General features: G+C 46.4%; 1 protein-coding gene across 1 annotated transcript in view; it reads right to left on the bottom strand.

Moving 5' to 3' along the window:
• DRC11 (dynein regulatory complex subunit 11) overlaps positions 1-19,471 on the bottom strand; it is a 951,413-nt gene that overhangs the window by 271,543 nt on the left and 660,399 nt on the right. The window contains exons 10-11 of the mRNA XM_078681371.1: positions 1,861-1,967; positions 429-524 (exon numbers count right to left, since the gene is read on the bottom strand). Of these exons, the coding sequence (XP_078537497.1) occupies positions 429-524; positions 1,861-1,967 (203 nt within the window). The remainder of the gene's footprint in view (positions 1-428; positions 525-1,860; positions 1,968-19,471) is intronic.

Below are 19,471 nucleotides of genomic sequence, written 5' to 3'. Positions count from 1 at the left end.
CCTGTTATGTCTATTTTAGGGCTTATGGTGAAAAGCCTCCACTAAGGGTCCATGTGTGTCTTTGTTTCTTAGGTATTTAGAGGGTCTTGTGGGAATTAGCAGAGGTCAACATTCTACACTGCACATTATGTCTATGGTGATTCTTGGGGTTCAAGAGTATACAGAAAACCCTTGTGTTCCTGTAAATCAAAAGACGATGCCGCTTTGTACGTTTTCATGTAATTGCACTCTTCTGGGGTCTACTGACTCCATATGACCATGTTATAATCTGCATTATTGAGGTGCTCTGTGGATCCAGTAATTACATGGAGGTTTGTGTGTTTTTTTAACCTAGGTGCTTGTGTTGCTCTGCGGTGCAGTGACTGATCAGACACCCTGAGGAGCCTATGAGGCTTCACTCCTTCATGTACCCATGTCTGCCCTCTCACCTTCTTTCCACCTTTCTTCCCTTTCTTCTTCTTTCCTTTCTCTCGATCCACGGCCAGCTTCAGGTTCTTTAGTTCTTGTCGCATCAGCTCATCTACCTGTGAAAGAGGTAAACACAACTCACACATCACAAACAACTGCTTTACACTTACCTAACAATGCCTACCTTGTCAGCAAATGCACTGGTTTTGGAATTTAGCTGTGACATATTGGCCTGTCAACAAAACACCGCTGAAGCAAGAGTACCTAAAAAATAGCCTGAAGCAGAAAGGTTTCCAAACTCACCATCTCTAGTGGAAGGAGGGAGAATGACACGCACTGCACCAGAGGGGAAAACAGGGAGAGAAACATCTAGATCGTATCAAGAGGTGCAAAAGATAAAGAAGGAAAGAAGTGGGTAAGAGAGAACGAGACACGGTCAGTAAGAGAGAAAGGAATAGACACGGCGGGAGGTTGATAGTGAAGACAAAACAGAGTGAGGTCAGAAAGAGGGAAATACAGGGAAAGAGACAACGTGCAAGGCAGAGAGGAGAGTGAGTGAAAAGAGCAGAATTCTGAGCCTTGGGCCCTGAAATGAGAGCTTAAAGTGCCAGAGGAAAAAATGTAAAGTGCTAAAAGGTCAAGAATTTTTTGAAGTCTGCACTACAAAAATACGTAACGTATCGAACAACTATTGGATTTGCTCATGAGCAATCCGAGCACCCACCTGCATGCCCGTTTCCTACAGGCTTTGCTCGCTGTCTGCGAGTTCATTTGTCCTCTATGGGCACTCTTCCCTCTACACTCTTGGAGGCACTTTTTCCACTCTCCTTGTCACTTACACTTTAATCACTGACCTATTCATCCACCCTAGAGCCCACATGGTAGCAGCAGTAAAGTGCAGAGGATATGGGAACTTCTCTTCCTTCACTTTTTGTAGTTTTCGAGCCCTCATTTATCTCCTTTGGGCATATATTGGCACACTAACCCCTTCCTCTTCCTGGAGACCACCTCGGGGTCTCCCTGCTCATCTGCCCTCCGACCTCTTCTTGGAGCATAGTAGCATCTCTGAGAACTGACATGCATTTGAACTACTTCTCTATTCATGGAAGCTCCTTCCCATTGCTAAGTGCTCACCTGCACTCTGACCGTCTCATTTCACCTGCACTCACATCTCTGAACTCTTCCTTCTTGCCCGGAGGACCCATGGCGCTTCTGAGCACATCTGCACTCTCATCACTTCATCCATCCGAAGGTGATGTGGGGTCCTTGACCACACACCTGCACTCTGACCTCTTACTCCATTCAGTGAGGCCATGGTCTGTCTCTGAGCACTCACCTGCACTCTCACCTCTTACTCCATTCAGTGAGGCCATGGTCTGTCTCTGAGCACTCACCTGCACTCTCACCTCTTACTCCATTCAGTGAGGCCATGGTCTGTCTCTGAGCACTCACCTGCACTCTCACCTCCCCCTCGACTTCTTTCCGCTTCTCCTCTCTAATCAGCTCTTCATCGTGTCGCTGGTGGAAATTCCAAGTCTCATCCCGCCGCTGCCAAACGCCTGACAAAAAAGGAATGCAAATGTGAGGTATTAAGGGGAAGAGTTTGTGGGTGTCACTGGAGGCAGAAGGCAGCAGATTACATATCTATGTGGATCAAGGCAGCTTTGGTCTAAGGTCTAAGAGTGACATTTCCTGGCCACTCATTTTCAATTTTGTTTGTTCCAAACATTTTATTACATTTTTAGAAAGTATAAAGAACAAGAATATGATGTATATCATACACATATATGTATATCAAAGGCCCAACTAGCGCAAAGTGCCACATACATTAAACAGAGGCGGCTCCTCCGCTATGGAGGAGGTGCGTCGCCCCACTGCTTTCTCGCAGTGCGAGTAGCAGAAACATAAAATGGTAATAACACACTTTTAGTTATTTCCATATTATGTTTGCTTGCGAGTGGGTATGGCGGATCTGCTCTCCGAGCAGCGTAGGGGAGGAGTGATTTGCCCACTGACGAGTGCAGAAATACTGTTTGGTCGGCCCTCTCGGCCCCCCAAACCAGTAATGCGCACTCTGCCCTTCTCCATGAAGAACATGCCCACCCCGTAAGCGCTGGCTGGGCGCCGTCCCGACCAATCAAAACGCTGTTTGCAGCATTGGGATTGGCTTAGGGGAGGGAGCCTGGCAGCATGCTTCCTGTTCCTGTTGGAGGCAGGAGAGCAGGAGCCGAGAAGACTCAGGACCAGGTCTCAAGGTCAGTTTAAACAAACTTTTAACATTTTATTAACCCCCCCACACGATCATTCTCGCGACCCCCCTCCCTGCGCGACCCCCCGCTCCCATACCCCTACCCATGAGCCATGCCGGCTGCCATTAATAATATCAAAAATATTCGGTAAAAAGATATAAATACTAGAGCATAGACCATTGGGTGCCAAAAGGCCAGTTTAGAGAAATAAGGCATGTAACTGTCACCATTACTATAGTAATCGAGACATTGTAAAGTGCTCTGATATCCTTCGGGATCTTGGTTGCGCTATATAAAACTTTATAAATAAATAAATAAATAAATAGAATACCAGAGTTGCAGTTGGAAGTGAGAAAAAATATACATATATATCTTGCTGCCATTGCCTTCTTTCTTTTGGTCAAGACGGCAGGCTGCTGCTGACTCCCTCCTGGACAGAGGGTGCTGCTGTGCTGAGGCTGACCAGGAGAGGTCGCTGTTACCAGAACATCTCCACTTCAATGAGGTCTCATACGCACAAGTTCGGCAAAGTCTGGTCGGCAAGATGGCTCAAGCACGACAGATGTGCCAGTAATGTGGTAAAGGCTGCTTTAATGAGACAGTTGTTTACAACAAGGGGTGGTGATGGACAGAGTCTCTGAATTAAGCAGAGTACTCTCACCCAGTCAAGAGATCAGGGCTAGATCCAACACCGTTTTTTAGCTCATTGCACCATCCCAGTTTCAGAACCTGGCTGTATGCAAATTAGTCTGTCCCTGGCCCAGTGCATCATGGGAACAGGGCAGACCAGACTACAAAAGCCAATTCTTACACTGGGAAGGAAACAAGCTTCCGGGGACCGGTTTCTGCCATTTCAGGCGTCTTCGGCCCGGCTTGCTTGAATCCTGATGGTGCAATGAGCAAGGGACTCACATCTGAGTATACCCTTCCACGCTAAGGGTGGACAAAATTATTTACAGCAAGGGGTGGTGATGGACAGAGTCTCTGAATTAAGCAGAGTACTCTCACCCAGTCAAGAGATCAGGGCTAGATCCAACACCGTTTTTTAGCTCATTGCACCATCCCAGTTTCAGAACCTGGCTGTATGCAAATTAGTCTGTCCCTGGCCCAGTGCATCATGGGAACAGGGCAGACCAGACTACAAAAGCCAATTCTTACACTGGGAAGGAAACAAGCTTACGGGGACCGGTTTCTGCCATTTCAGGCGTCTTCGGCCCGGCTTGCTTGAATCCTGATGGTGCAATGAGCAAGGGACTCACATCTGAGTATACCCTTCCACGCTAAGGGTGGACAAAATTATTTACAACAAGGGGTGGTGATGGACAGAGTCTCTGAATTAAGCAGAGTACTCTCACCCAGTCAAGAGATCAGGGCTAGATCCAACACCGTTTTTTAGCTCATTGCACCATCCCAGTTTCAGAACCTGGCTGTATGCAAATTAGTCTGTCCCTGGCCCAGTGCATCATGGGAACAGGGCAGACCAGACTACAAAAGCCAATTCTTACACTGGGAAGGAAACAAGCTTCCGGGGACCGGTTTCTGCCATTTCAGGCGTCTTCGGCCCGGCTTGCTTGAATCCTGATGGTGCAATGAGCAAGGGACTCACATCTGAGTATACCCTTCCACGCTAAGGGTGGACAAAATTATTTACAACAAGGGGTGGTGATGGACAGAGTCTCTGAATTAAGCAGAGTACTCTCACCCAGTCAAGAGATCAGGGCTAGATCCAACACCGTTTTTTAGCTCATTGCACCATCCCAGTTTCAGAACCTGGCTGTATGCAAATTAGTCTGTCCCTGGCCCAGTGCATCATGGGAACAGGGCAGACCAGACTACAAAAGCCAATTCTTACACTGGGAAGGAAACAAGCTTCCGGGGACCGGTTTCTGCCATTTCAGGCGTCTTCGGCCCGGCTTGCTTGAATCCTGATGGTGCAATGAGCAAGGGACTCACATCTGAGTATACCCTTCCACGCTAAGGGTGGACAAAATTATTTACAACAAGTAGTTTGGTTTGCCCTGTTCCCATCATGCACTGGGACAGGAACAGACTAATTTGCATACAGCCAGGTTCTGAAACTGGGATGGTGCAATGAGCTAAAAAACGGTGTTGGATCTAGCCCTGATCTCTTGACTGGGTGAGAGTATTCTGCTTAATTCAGAGACTCTGTCCCTCACCACCCCTTGTTGTAAATAATTTTGTCCACCCTAAGCGTGGAAGGGTATACTCAGACATGAGTCCCTTGCTCATTGCACCATCAGGATTCAAGCAAGCCGGGCCGAAGACGGCTGTAATGCCAGAAACCGGTCCCCGGAAGCTTGTTTCCTTCCCAGTGTAAGAATTGGCTTTTGTAGTTTGGTTTGCCCTGTTCCCATCATGCACTGGGACAGGAACAGACTAATTTGCATACAGCCAGGTTCTGAAACTGGGATGGTGCAATGAGCTAAAAAACGGTGTTGGATCTAGCTCTGATCTCTTGACTGGGTGAGAGTATTCTGCTTAATTCAGAGACTCTGTCCCTCACCACCCCTTGTTGTAAATAATTTTGTCCACCCTAAGCGTGGAAGGGTATACTCAGACATGAGTCCCTTGCTCATTGCACCATCAGGATTCAAGCAAGCCGGGCCGAAGACGGCTGTAATGCCAGAAACCGGTCCCCGGAAGCTTGTTTCCTTCCCAGTGTAAGAATTGGCTTTTGTAGTTTGGTTTGCCCTGTTCCCATCATGCACTGGGACAGGAACAGACTAATTTGCATACAGCCAGGTTCTGAAACTGGGATGGTGCAATGAGCTAAAAAACGGTGTTGGATCTAGCCCTGATCTCTTGACTGGGTGAGAGTATTCTGCTTAATTCAGAGACTCTGTCCCTCACCACCCCTTGTTGTAAATAATTTTGTCCACCCTAAGCGTGGAAGGGTATACTCAGACATGAGTCCCTTGCTCATTGCACCATCAGGATTCAAGCAAGCCGGGCCGAAGACGGCTGTAATGCCAGAAACCGGTCCCCGGAAGCTTGTTTCCTTCCCAGTGTAAGAATTGGCTTTTGTAGTTTGGTTTGCCCTGTTCCCATCATGCACTGGGACAGGAACAGACTAATTTGCATACAGCCAGGTTCTGAAACTGGGATGGTGCAATGAGCTAAAAAACGGTGTTGGATCTAGCCCTGATCTCTTGACTGGGTGAGAGTATTCTGCTTAATTCAGAGACTCTGTCCCTCACCACCCCTTGTTGTAAATAATTTTGTCCACCCTAAGCGTGGAAGGGTATACTCAGACATGAGTCCCTTGCTCATTGCACCATCAGGATTCAAGCAAGCCGGGCCGAAGACGGCTGTAATGCCAGAAACCGGTCCCCGGAAGCTTGTTTCCTTCCCAGTGTAAGAATAGGCTTTTGTAGTTTGGTTTGCCCTGTTCCCATCATGCACTGGGACAGGAACAGACTAATTTGCATACAGCCAGGTTCTGAAACTGGGATGGTGCAATGAGCTAAAAAACGGTGTTGGATCTAGCCCTGATCTCTTGACTGGGTGAGAGTATTCTGCTTAATTCAGAGACTCTGTCCCTCACCACCCCTTGTTGTAATTAATGAGACAGTTGAGCATCACAAATTATAAAGAACTTGGCCAATGGCTTACAGCCTAAAAAAACCTTTCAAACACATAAAACATAGTTAACAAACCCCAACCTTTAATCCTCTCCTTAACCTTTTGCCCCTAAATCAATAATTCAACATCCTGCTCCCTTTAACTTTCCAAGCACCAACTACGACTACCAATGGTCCACTGTCCTCACTCCTTTAACCAGCCTTTGGCTTTTCCCATTTCTTTCCCTCAAAGATCGTCATTATCAATCTACTTCCCCACCCACTCCCATGTCCCATTAAGCTGGTTCATCTGGCCAGTAACAAAGCCAGCTTTCGATTCAAACCTATACTTCTTAAAAATGTGCCCATACTAAAATTTAATAGTAAATCAGCACACTTGATCACAAGCAACATTGAACTAATTTAATTTTGCATACCTGTCTCATACAAGTGTCTGCCTCAAGGTAATGCACTAGTGCTGCACATCAACTGTAACTCCCTCACCCCCAATCTACTACCATAACAACAGCTTGATATCCCCACATTCCTTCGAAGCACAATTAACATTCGAGCCTCAAAAGATAGTCTAAAAGAGGGTGGGAAGGCAGGGAACAAGCCTTCAATAGTAAAAATGGCTAGTCTTAGGAGGTGAAAAGGCCTTCTCAGTCCTCGCCCTTCCCTTTAGCCCCACCTTAGCATCTGATTTAACCGATCTCTCTTCCCTCTGCCTCTTGGGTGGTATTAACTGCCCGAGTATGCTTGGAGACAGATTCCTAAACCACCTGTTGCAACTCTTTAAAGGACAAGAGATCCTGCCAAAGAATGGAAAGGTGAACCTGCAAATTTGATACAGTTCATAAGGGTCGCCTGAATGTCTAAAAGTCTTTGCAATCTTTGCAATGAAGTAACTAAGACCAGGTGAATTTCCTCAGGATCACACTAGTCGAATTGGGAAGCCAAGATGAGACCTCGGGTCTCATCACCTGAAGGGCAATAACCTAACTACTGAAGTACACCTTGTCCCCCAAAACAGATCAACAGAGACCAGTCCCCATAGCCAAAGACCAGCCATGCCCATCAACCTTGGATAAATCTCCTCATTTTCCGTGGACACAGTTCTATTTTCTTGCTCATTCAGCCCTCTTCACCACAAAATATATTTGCAGCCAACCTACCCTTGAGAAATTCTGGTTTAATTATTGCCTCTGTATACAAAGTCTTTTCTCTACTCCATGTGTTTGAGCGTGTTTCTGTGAGTGAGTGAGAAAGCCTCGGGACACTCTTTGAGTAGGCATGCTCTACATAAATGCTTAATTCATTCATTCATTCATTCGTTCAGTGAGCGAGATATGTTGTTGGTGTGCACAAAAGTACATAACAAATTTGTTTTCCATTTAAAACACCATCCTGCTAAGGATCTCAGTGACAGGTTGACCCAGTTCAGTATTACTATTACTAGGTGGTATTACCATTCCATTTACTGGCCATCACAAATATTGGCTGGACAGTTCCGATTGGCGCAGGGTCAAGACTGATTTGCATATAGCTGGATCCAAACAGAGGTGACATGGTATGCAAAATAACAATCGTTTGGGATGCCGTCCCAAATAATTACCAGTGGCTGAGATTAATTCAAGCATTCCATCCATCACTTTTTTTTATATACTTTAGTGCATCACAAATATGAGGCTGGGAATGGGGAATAACATGAGGGATATGTTATTACCATGTCCCTCAGTGTGGTTCCCAACTGAGATGACCTTATTACAGTTCGATTGGAGCAGAGTCCAGCGGTGATACAGTTCAACATGCTTATAAGTTACCCCAGGTGTGGGCACAAACCAGGTAAAAAACAGTAAGTTTCTGTGCACATGTTCCTCATATTGGAATGAGGATACAGATATGTGAGGAAAGTAGGACCAGAATTCTGGAAAGTATGGGGCATTAGATCTTGTAACTCCAGGTACCACACATTTCCACTAATTGTCGACCTCTAAGCTTATAATGGCCTGCAATTGGGGTGGACATGGACATACCGGCCACAACTGCTATCTCCATCCAAGTTATCTACTATGAGCAGGTGCATGCACTCACAATCACCTACAAAAATGAGTTATAGTGTACACATTTGAGAGGGCAGAGGAGCACTAAAAAGGGAATTAAGGTTCTAACTGATTATCCTTGAGAAGAACGCCTCTCTTCTGTCAGGTGTACTCCAGTAACAATAATGTTATAATTCAGGAGAAAGTTTCTGATTTTTTTGCTGAACAAAAGAAGATCAGCACGGGCAGCAGAAATGCAGACAAACCCCCGCCCCCACATGCACAGAACAGGTGCAGCTCATGCAATAGTAATTAAACCTTCCTTTACAGCGATAGGAGAGTTGCAGCACATGCAGCGTAACTGCACGCTCCCCTCATGTAAGCAGGATAGGTACAGCCAGGCCCGGACTGGCTATAGCGGGCATCAGGCAATCCCCGGTGCGCCTGCAATATCGGACGCTGTAACAAAATCGGACGAAAACCGGCTCCGGCAAAGAGCTCGGCGGCACCTCCAACCTCCCCCCCCGACCCCCCACCCCCCAGTGGGGAGGAGGGGTCGGCAGAGCACTTTGCCTGGGCCGGTTGTGGTTCCCAGTCCGGCCCTGGGTGCAGCACAGGCAGCAGCAGTGCAACCTTCCTTCTCAGAGGCAGAACAATAGAAGTGCGGCCTGCTGCAGTGCTACCGTTTCTCACTAGTGTTAAGCGAATTCTCAAGAGCGCAGTCACACTTCTTTGAGGAGCAGTTTGCTGGTGTGCATTTCAGGACCTGCATCTGTCGGAGAGCTGGTTTGGCAGTGCGACAGATGCACGACTCGACCCCCGCCCCTACTCCCTGCCCCCCACGCCCTGCATAACATGGCAGCAGGTGAGCAGCGGCTGTTTTATGACACATAGGCTCTGAAGAGGAACATATGCGGAGGGACAGGGGCCTGCTGGCATCAGTGAGCTGATGGCAGAGGCATAACCCAAGCCAATGCAGCCCCTGAGGTGTGCGGGAGGGGGGCCCCGAAGGGGGGCCCCATTCTTCAGGGGGACCCATTCAGGCCAAGGCTAAATAAAATCTATAATACATGGTAGACTCTGAGCTCCCTCATCCACTGCTTAATTTGAGCCAGTGGTTTCTGGTGCTTGGCACCGGCACTTTATTGTCAACGCCGAGTTTGTTACAGTCTGCCACAAGGTGGCGCTGTTTGGCAAATTTAGATATGACCACAACAACAGGTAATTATTAATTCAATATAGATAAAAAAATTGCCATTACCTGCCGCCCAAGCCATTCTTCTAGCTTTGGGGGCCTGAAATAGTCTGCATTGTCACACTCGTAGGAGTGTGATGGTTATTGGTTGTGTTGTTACTATCACTGGCAGCTTAGAAGGGCGATGGGTGGTGCAGGCTGCAGAGGCCTCCAGATGAGTCCTGGCACTTATGTTTTGTTTTTTTACAAATTAAGCACTGCTCTTATCACATTCTGCAGGGGGCCCCATCATATTGAGTTACGCCACTGGCTGATGCACCTTCAAACACATGCTTCAGGAAGTGCATCTGGTTAGCTAGACTTTAAGGGGCCGATCCGGTGAAATGAATAACCTGTAATTTCTAAACCTAATTAAGTGTTATGAATGAAATAATGTACACCACATTCTCTGGCACAAATAAGCATTGTTGTTCGAGGGTGCACACTGTAGGCAAAGGGCATAAAAGGTCCATACCTGCGCAGGAGAAGGAAGCCTAGGTAGAGTCCAGAGCCTAGCACATCTCTTAGTGAAACAGATATGTGCTATTCACGGACTCAGTCACACTTCCAAGGCCAGAATACTTTCTTGCAAATGTTGGCCATTGCTGATTCAGCAACAAGTAACTTACAGGTGCTCATTTACAATATTTTGGCGGAGGGCAGCGCAGCAAGTCTTCCTGCTGCGCTGCCCTACGCCAAAAGAGACGGGCAAGAATGCACCGTATCTATGAGATATGGCACATTCCTTTACTCTTTCACCCGGTTTGAGCACAAATGGCTGCTTTGCACCAACGCAGGTGTCGCGCCCAGACAGTGGGCACTAGGACCCTGGGTCTGGGGCAAAGGGCAGGGGACACCGGACACCACTTCCGGTCATGGGAGCAGGGCGGGACAGAAGACGACCAGCAGGGCAAGGGGCCAGACGTAGATGTATGCTGTGCCAAAAGATATAATAAAGGTACCTTGTAATCAGCCACCACGTCCTGTGATCTCTGGGGGCAGGTACCCTTGCATGGGTGTCTGCATTGATATCAGGTTGCTTTTGTGGTGGAAGGGACACCTTCCCACACAAAAACAACCCTTACACCACCCTTTGGGAGGTGTAGGCTTTTGACATGTAAATCTGGGAATGTGTCAAATGCCATGGTTGTTACGTGGGAAAACCCACCATAATGCCCATGGCACACATCGCAGTATGAGGCAATGCAGCAACTTGCACTGTGTTGCCTCTCACCCTTTCTATAAGGCCATGAAAAGCCACACAGGGTGGCTGTGCGTGGCCTCGTAGATATGTATGGGTCAGCCCAGTGCGCCATGGGTATGTCATAAAAAGTGACATTCCAGCTGCGTACTGGGCTTGTACATAAGCACTGCAGTTTTTATCAAATTTGCTCCTGAGAAGTTTGGGGAAACTCTGATTGTATGACACACGCAGAAGTAATGCAATGCTCTCTCACAAAGACAGAACAGATAAATCATTGGCAAAGTCAACAGGCTTCACCTATGTGAGAGCTATGGGCTTTGGGATTTGTTTTCCTTTTCTTAAGCCATGTTGTACAGCAGCATGGGTGCTGTGCAACATGGCTGAAAGTAAAAAAAAAAAAGAAATAACAAAAACATGCATTGGCAAAGTCAATAGGTCTCGCCTATGCCAGAGTTATTGGCTTTGGCAATGGGTTTTAGCCATTATGTACACCAGTGTGGCTGCTGTTCAGCATGGCTGGAAGTCAGTGACATGGAGTTGGTGGGGTTGATTGCTAGATTGGGGTAGAGTGGAATGGGGTAGATTGGGGTAGAGTCGAGTGTGGTAGATTGGCATCAAGTGGAGTGGGAGTAGAGTGGGGTAGAATGGAATGGGGTGGATTGGAGTAGATTGGAATGCGAGAGTTGGGTAGAATAGCATGGTAGATTGAAGTGGAGTAGATAGAATTGGGATAAATTGGGGTGGAGTAGGATAGATTGGAGTGGAGTAGATTGGAGTAGATTAGAGTGGGGGAGATGGGGGTGGGGTAGATATGAGTAGGGTAGATCCGGGCAGATTGGGATAGAGTGGAGTGGGGTATATTGGAATAGATTGGAGTGGAATGGAGTAGATTGGGAAGAGTGGCGTGGGGTGGATTAAGATAGATTGGAGTGGGGTAAATTGGAATGGGTGGGTTGGAAGGGGTAAACTGAAGTAAAGCAGTTGGGGTAGAGTGGGGTAGGGTTGATTTTATTGGGATGGAGTGGGATGGACAGGGTTTGCGTCTGGTATATTGGAGTGAAGTTAAGTGGTGTTGATTGTGTAGAGTCAAATGGAGTGTGGTAGATTGGGGTGGAGTGGGGTGGATTGGAGTGGGTAGATTGAAGTGGGATAGATTGGTGTGGATTGGGGTAGATTGCTGTGGGGTGGGGTGAAGTGAGGTTGATTGGGGTAGAGTGGGGTAGGCTGGAGTGGAGTGTGTTAGACTGGAATGGAGTGGGTTTGATTGGACAGGGGTACATTTGGGAGGGCTAGATGGGAGTAAGGTGGATTAGGGTGGGGTTGGGCAAATTGGAGTGTGTGGATTTGGGTAGAGTGGGTTAGATGGAGTGGAGTGTGTAGATTGCAGTGGGGTGTGGTAGAGTGGCTCTGGGAATAATTGGAGCAGATTGGGGGGAGATTGGAATGGAGTGGACTAGATTGGAGTGAGGTAGAGTGGGATGAGATGGAGTGGGGTGGGGTAGTTTGCAGTGGAGTGGGGTGTGGTTGATTGGGGTAGAGTGGGGTAGACTGGAGTGCAGGTGGCTGAATTGGAGTGAGGTACATTGGGGCACCATAGACTGGAGTAGGGTAGATTGGGGTGGAGAAGATTGGAGTGGGGTGAATTGTGGTTGAGTGAGTTAGATTGGAGTGGAGTGGGTAGATTTGAGTGGAGTGTGGTGAAGTGGAGTGGGTAGATGGGAGTGAAGTGGAGTGGGGTAGACTTGGGTAGAGTGAGGTAGATTAGAGTGGAGTGGGGTATATTGGGTGGGTTGGAGTGTGGTGGAGTGGAGTGGGTTAGATTGTGGTATATCGGAGTGGGGTAGGTTGTGGTAGATTGGAGGTTGATTATGTTTGAGTGAGGTAGATTGGAGTGCATTGAGGTAGACGGGAGTGGTGAGGAGTTAGGTAGATTGCAGTGGAGTTTGGAGTGGAGTGGGGTAAATTGGAATGGGGTAGGGTAAATTTAACTGGGGTAGATTGGAGCGAGATAGCTTGTAGTGGAGTCTGGTATACTGGAGTTAACTGAGTTTGATTGGGGTACATTGGAGTGGGGTGGATTGGGGTAGATTAGAGTGGACTGGGGTGGCCTGGAGTGGGGTAGATTGGAGCAGAGTGGGGTAGATATGAGTGGAGGGTGGTAGATTGGGGTGGGTCTGATTGGGCTAGATTGAGTGGGGTAGTGTGGAGTGGAGTGGGTTAGATTGGAGTGGAGTGACATAGATTGATGAGGAGTGGAGTGTGGTAGATTGTAGTGGAGTGCGGTAGATTGGTTTGTAGTGAAGGGGACTGAGTTAGATTGGAGTGGAGTGGGGTAGATTGGGTTAGACAAGGGTAGATTGATGTGGGGTCGATTGGAGTGGGATAAGGTATATTGGGGTGGGGTGGGTAAATTGGGGTGGAGTGGGTTGGGTAAATTGGGATGGGGTGGATGGAGTGGAGTAGATTGGGTAAAGTGGACTGTGGTAGATTGGAGTGGAACGGGGTAGATTGGGTTAGTGTGGGGTAGATTAAAGTGTTGTAGAAAGGAGTGTAGTTGGGTAGATTGGGGCGGGGTGGATAAACTGTGGTGTGGTGGAGTGGGTTGGGTAAATTGGGGTGGGGTAGATTGAAGTGGGGTAGATTGGGCTGGAGAAGAATGGGAAACACTGTAGCGGAGTGGGGTGGGGTAGATTGGGGTACATTGGAGTAGTGTGGGGTAAGTGGTGTGGAATGAAACGGCGTAAAGTGGAGTGGCATGTTGTGTCATGGAGTGAGTGGCGTAGATTGGAGTGGCATGGAGTTGTGTGTTGCATCATAGAGTGCCTTAGAGTGGAGGGGCGTAGAGCAGAGGGGCATGTCGTAGAGTGGAGTGGTGTGTTGTAGAATGGAGTGGCGTGGCACAGAGTGGAACGGCATAGAGAGGACTAGAGTGGCGTTGTGTGGAGTATGCATTGTGTTGTAGCTTACTGCCAATACAGACAACACATTATGACCATTGCATTTGCACAGAACAGTTTTACTGCACACAAACGATAATGTGTGCAAATGTCATCATCTATTGTATTGATGTGTCTTGATCACATTCAAATATTTGTTTCCACCACACTTCAGAATTACAAAAACAATTGCTTTATAATTCTGATATATTTTGAAACATCAGCGCAGTTCATTCTTTATTGTGTGCTAAGAAAAAAGTATCCTACACCCTCTTCTCTTACATGGATACTCAGCAGCATTGTCACATAAATTCACTCACATTGAAGTCAGAGAAAGAAAAATAACATCAAGTTCTCTCACTAGAGAGATCTTGACATTTGGCCTCTGTATTTGAATGCACGGCAAATGTGACAAGACAAAAACAAGATTTAAAGGCCTGTTTACAGAAAGTGAGTTTGTGGAAGAATACAGTAAACACAATTTGGACAAGTGGAGGGATAAACTCAGGCTGGACAGCCTAAAGCAAATAAAGCCAACAAATAGAAAGCCAGAAAATGTGTTACAATCTACAAAAAGCACCAGGCAGAATACATTCCTAGTTTAGCTTTCTGAATGTCCCAAGAAGTCTTTAGTAAACCAGACAGCAGCGGCACTGTCTTGTAGGCGTTGACCTAAAAAGGGATTTGATGTGGTCAGCGCTAGTTGAATCATAACATTTTTTTAAAACTTTCAACCATTCTGCATGGAAGATGCATTGATCAATCAGGAGCTAGCAAATAAGAGTGACCATGAAGTCAATAAATGTTAAGCAATGGGAGGCTCCTGGACCACATTTAGTTAACAAAATGTCTTGAAAGTGACAGCACATATGCTGTCTCAGGTGATACATAAAAAACAACTGCAGCAGCATAGCAACTACCTTATCACAACACACAAGTTCATAGCTGGCAGAAGTTGTTCAGGCTAACCAAATAGGTACATATTTTTCCTTGAGATGCTCCTCAAATTAGTCAAGCTGTGCACTTGAAACATTACATAGTAGGCACCCCTACCACAGTTCAGATATGACTTAAATGGCCGTATTGGGGCCCAAAAGCACAATCGTGTACAAAATATTTTGGATGGAACTCTGTACACACAGAAAACACAGTACAGATATGACGGATAGTTAGGTTTCCACGTAGTCACAAAAAAACAGCCGTAAACACATACCACACACCACCTTTCAATAGCATGCATTGAGACAGAGCCATTAACACCAGAACATACACCCACAACATGCAAGTACCTGGCAATTGGGGCATCTATCAACATTTGCTACGGTCCTGGGGCGGTTCCTCTGCTAAGGTGGAGGAGAGTTGCCCCACTACTCTTTGTGCAGTGGAAAATAAAAATTAAATGATAATAACAAGAAGTTTTTATCATTTTCTTTTTCTTTGCGGGACTCCAGGCAGTTCGGGCGGGGCTGGGGTCCCCGCAGTCAGAGGGAGCAGGAGTGGTTTGCACTCCCTCCCTAATTGCACGTGAAGGCTTTGTCAGCCCTCTGGGGGAGGCCAAACAGTCATGCACACTAGGTATATTCTCCACTGGGCTGTGCTGCGCAGCCCAGTGGAGCACGCTCCTGCAGTGTAGTGATTGGCTGGGAGAGTCCCGGAACTTGGGTGCTTGCGGTGCTGGCGAGGACGGAGGAGAGACGTGCGGCGGCGTCGAAGCAGAAGAAGGTAAGTTAATTTGTTTATTTTTTCCATCTCTTGCCGCTCCCGCCCCACCATCCGTGTTCCGAAGCATCCCCAGCTACTGCCATCTTCTGACTACACATTAATTTGCCAGGAAATGAGAACCAGTACCAACGAGCGACTACGTAAGCAAACTGAGTCCTCTCATCAAAAAAACTACAAGTCGTTAAAACGTACATATTCACCCTACTGAGCACAGACCACCACACAACTGTATCGGACTCCGGTCTGCAATGGGAAAGTGCTGAAAGTAATCTGTTACTCCAGACTACCGCAATTCAAGCAAAAACAAAAATACTAATATCCGATTGTGTGCTATTCAACGTCTAACCATTGATAAAAAAAATAACTGACAACAGCAGTGCAAGCATCCTTAACAAACAAAATATGCACCTTACAGACACGTGAGGCCTTGCTTCCTATAAAAGTGCACTATGTATTTATTTCGTAGTCAGTACTAGTAGAACTTTCCCTTAGACACAGGACAATCACATCACCAGTAGACGAAATGAAATTTCCATCATAGGTTGCAGCAATGCAAGTTTCTCTCAACATAAAAAGAGACAGCACAGGTATCAGCGGAGGAAATGTTGTCCATCTCAGGCTGCCTCAGTTGTTACTTTCTCTGTGGAAATTTCGTTAGTGCGCCATTAGGGAGTTCGAGTTTGGGGAATGTGGGGCAGCAGCAAAAAACTGTTAGATATCCCACTTCCCTACTTAGAGTGTTGGGGTTGATGGTTGTAGAATGAAGTTGGAATCCTTGTTCGTCCTTGGCATGCTTTATAATTTCTAGCAAGACTTAAGTCCCGCCATTTGTGATATACGCATTTTAATACCAGACCTCAGCAGAGTGAGTTACTCAGCACAACCCCCACAGTGCCTGCTGGCAGCTCCTTGTCCTTCTTAGTGCTGACAGTGCACAGGGGGTACTGCATGGGAGACGCCAGGAAAGAGATATATAGAAGCCCAGACGTCTGTATTTATTGCACCCCTTAGACACTGAGCACATGTTCTTGTCCATAATCCCTTTCACCCCCTCTGCCCAGTTCCTGATAGGGTCACAGAGGCCCTGGTTATGAGATGCTGCCTCCGGCTGCCAGATCACACCTGCAGGCTTCTTCTCAAACACAGGAGGACACGTTTATTGCTCCAAAGGAAATTGGTTTTCTCTGTGCCAAATATGAGCAGAACCCTGAAGCTCAAACTTTTCATTTCCTTTTATATCTGCCGCGAAGGCTGTACATGTAATGCCTCGTTACCTGGGCAAAGAGAAGTCAAAGAGGCTTTGAAACAAATCTAGGAGTAATAACCGATTTCCCCAAAGCCATGAGGCCACTGAGAGGAGAGATGTATAACACTGCAACAAGTCACACCACAGCCACACACAGATCCCTCGATCCATTGTGCATTGAAGACGCATGGTTGCCTCTTGAGGGTAAACAACGTTTACCACGAAGTTTTGACAACGCGGTACCTTTACCACGCGGCCGTTACAACGCAAGTCGTTACCACGACTTGCGCTGGAGGGCGCTGTGGGATAAGGAATTTAATAAATTTATATTCCAACACCTTCCCTAGTATCCACGGGGACTGGTGTTGGAATATAAAATTATAAAAACCCTAAATCCGCGCCCTCCAACGCAAGTCGTGGTAACGACTTGCGTTGTAGCGGCCGCGTGCTAAAGGTATGCGTTGTTACAACCCGCGTTGTAACAACGTACATCCCATCTTGAGGCACCACAATTTTCTTCTACCTTTGTCAGGAGAAGTCTTGATGTGGTTAATGTTTAAGAGAAATGTAAATGAAGGTTTCACCAATTTATCCTACTGTACCCGCCTAGAGGCATATGTAATCTTTCTGCTACAAAGCAGAGATTACCTGTTTTTCTATGATCCTGTTTCCGAAATGTTAACCTATATTCACTATTGTTTGGCATCACGTGGATTTGAAATAGAGTGAAATGGGTGATACAATTCAAAGTCGTTCTGAACAGGGACCCACAAAATATGTCTCTCCCGGGGCCCTGATAATCCTTGAGATGACACTAGGTGAGATCACCGAATAGAAAAGATAAGAGAAACAGAGGTGGAAAGCTCTGCCCGTAGGTTCTTGAACAACATTTTGCAATATATCATTAGTGATAGTGCAGTGCTTCTTCACATGCTACTAAGTGCAGTTTGTGAATAGGCCCAAAAGAGTTTGTTCTCAGTTCTGCTTGAGGTAGCCTTCTTGAGGGCTAGGAAATTGGCCTGAAGTGAGATTATCAGGGTGCTCACCAAACACTGTCTCATACAGCACAAAATGTCATCAAATTTTATACTTGGAATTTGGCTATGTTGTTATGTTATGTTAGTGCATATTTACAAAGCGCACGGCTACTCCCTGGAGTATCCCGGCACTGAGAGCTAAGCATACGTCACCTAACATAGAGCAAACCGACCACGATCGAACGGCTTATTGCAAGAAAACCCACGTTTTAAGACTTTTCCTAAAAGTCAGAAGGTCTGAGCTCTGTCTAATGGGGAGGGGGAGGCTGTCCCACAGCCGTGAAGCAACCACATGAAAAGATCTCCCACCTGTCCGAGACAATCGCACCCTAGGAGTGACAATCAAAAGTTGTGATGAGGATCTCAGGTTGCGCTTAGGGAAATAGGGCTGAAATCTGTTTGTGCTTGTAAAAAGCAAGTTTGCTAAGATTCTTTAGCTAGGTCAGTGAAAGTAGGTAATTTTAGATGTGGTCTAATATCTTTAACAGTTTCTACAGACAAATGTCACCCAAAAAATAATATTAATACTAATAGATACATATATACCAACAGGGGCTTTCGGTCAGAATTCTTCGTTCTTTGGTCTGTTCAGCTGGCATTCACATTTTGCTTTTGCTTACCACGATAGGCAGTTGGGATCAATAGCTTAGCACACTTCAGCCAATGGTTCTCTTTACTGTGCGTGGAAGCATTTTGCCCGTGCTCATGTGCACAATTGCCTCAAAGTAGCCACTGCTTATGTTTAATGTTTTTTTCCTTATTTTTGCCATGGCCCAATTTCTAATTATTGTATGTGTTAACACGGGGTTTCTGGTCTCTAGTTACCTTACCAGATCCCTAATCATGTGGACTGAATCGTTGGTACCTGTCATTGAGTAAAAGACAATCTACTACTAGGTTAGTCAATTAGGAACTTAAACCACTCTAAAGAACCACTTACCACTGGGAAAGGTTAAAAAGTTGTAATTCAAAGTCAAAAGTATCTGGAGATACAAACATCTCAGAATAAGGTTCAAAAGGTATACAGGTATTAATACAAAAAGGTACTCTCTGAATATTCTCAATCGGCAAAAGGAAATTATCAAAACTATCTCAAAAAGCATAAGTGTTGCAAGAATCGCTGTGAGTTGCAACTTGAGAGTCATTTACAGAAAAGAAAAATACAAGTTAATCTGTCCCTACACTAGACTAAGTGACATCCCTACTTAACAAGATCTTTACCTAAAAAGGTGTCAGCAGTGGTGACTTCCAAAGAAGATCACACACTTCCCTTAGTCTTTGTCTCAAAATTGAAGTCTGTTAGTTCTCTATCTGCCTACCCATCCGCTCTCTTAGACTCCTCAGATCATCTGCTCTCACTCCACCCCGGGGTGCTATCCCTAATACAAAATCACATTTCCAATAGGAACGCCCATGTCGACGCCTCTCATGTGGTGCAGTTTTGAGCGGCAAACTCCGTACTGGTGCTCCTCGGGACTCTTCATTAAAGTTGACCTTGCTTCCCAGGCTTCTTCTTCAGCGAGACAGTACCCCATAAAATTCCTGAAGACTCCTCCAGGCCTGCGCCTGGCTCTCTTGAACAAAGGAACCGTTCATCATAGTACTGATTAGGGCTCCTCGCACCTGCGACAGACACATGTACTGTGGGCCTCAAATTCCAACCTCCACCATATCTCGGACCATAAAACATGTGTAAGAATTCTCAGTTAGTGCCTAGCACAACTTTCCCCTAACGAGCACATTTTAGATCAAAGAGAATGACTTGGTCTTTTCAGGCCTAGTTGATTTACATAAAGCGGGTCTCTGCCTTCT

This window comes from Lissotriton helveticus, chromosome 3_1 (assembly GCF_964261635.1).
Source record: "Lissotriton helveticus chromosome 3_1, aLisHel1.1, whole genome shotgun sequence".
In the NCBI taxonomy this organism is placed as follows: domain Eukaryota; kingdom Metazoa; phylum Chordata; class Amphibia; order Caudata; family Salamandridae; genus Lissotriton; species Lissotriton helveticus.
This window is presented reverse-complemented; position numbering and strand designations above follow the sequence as displayed.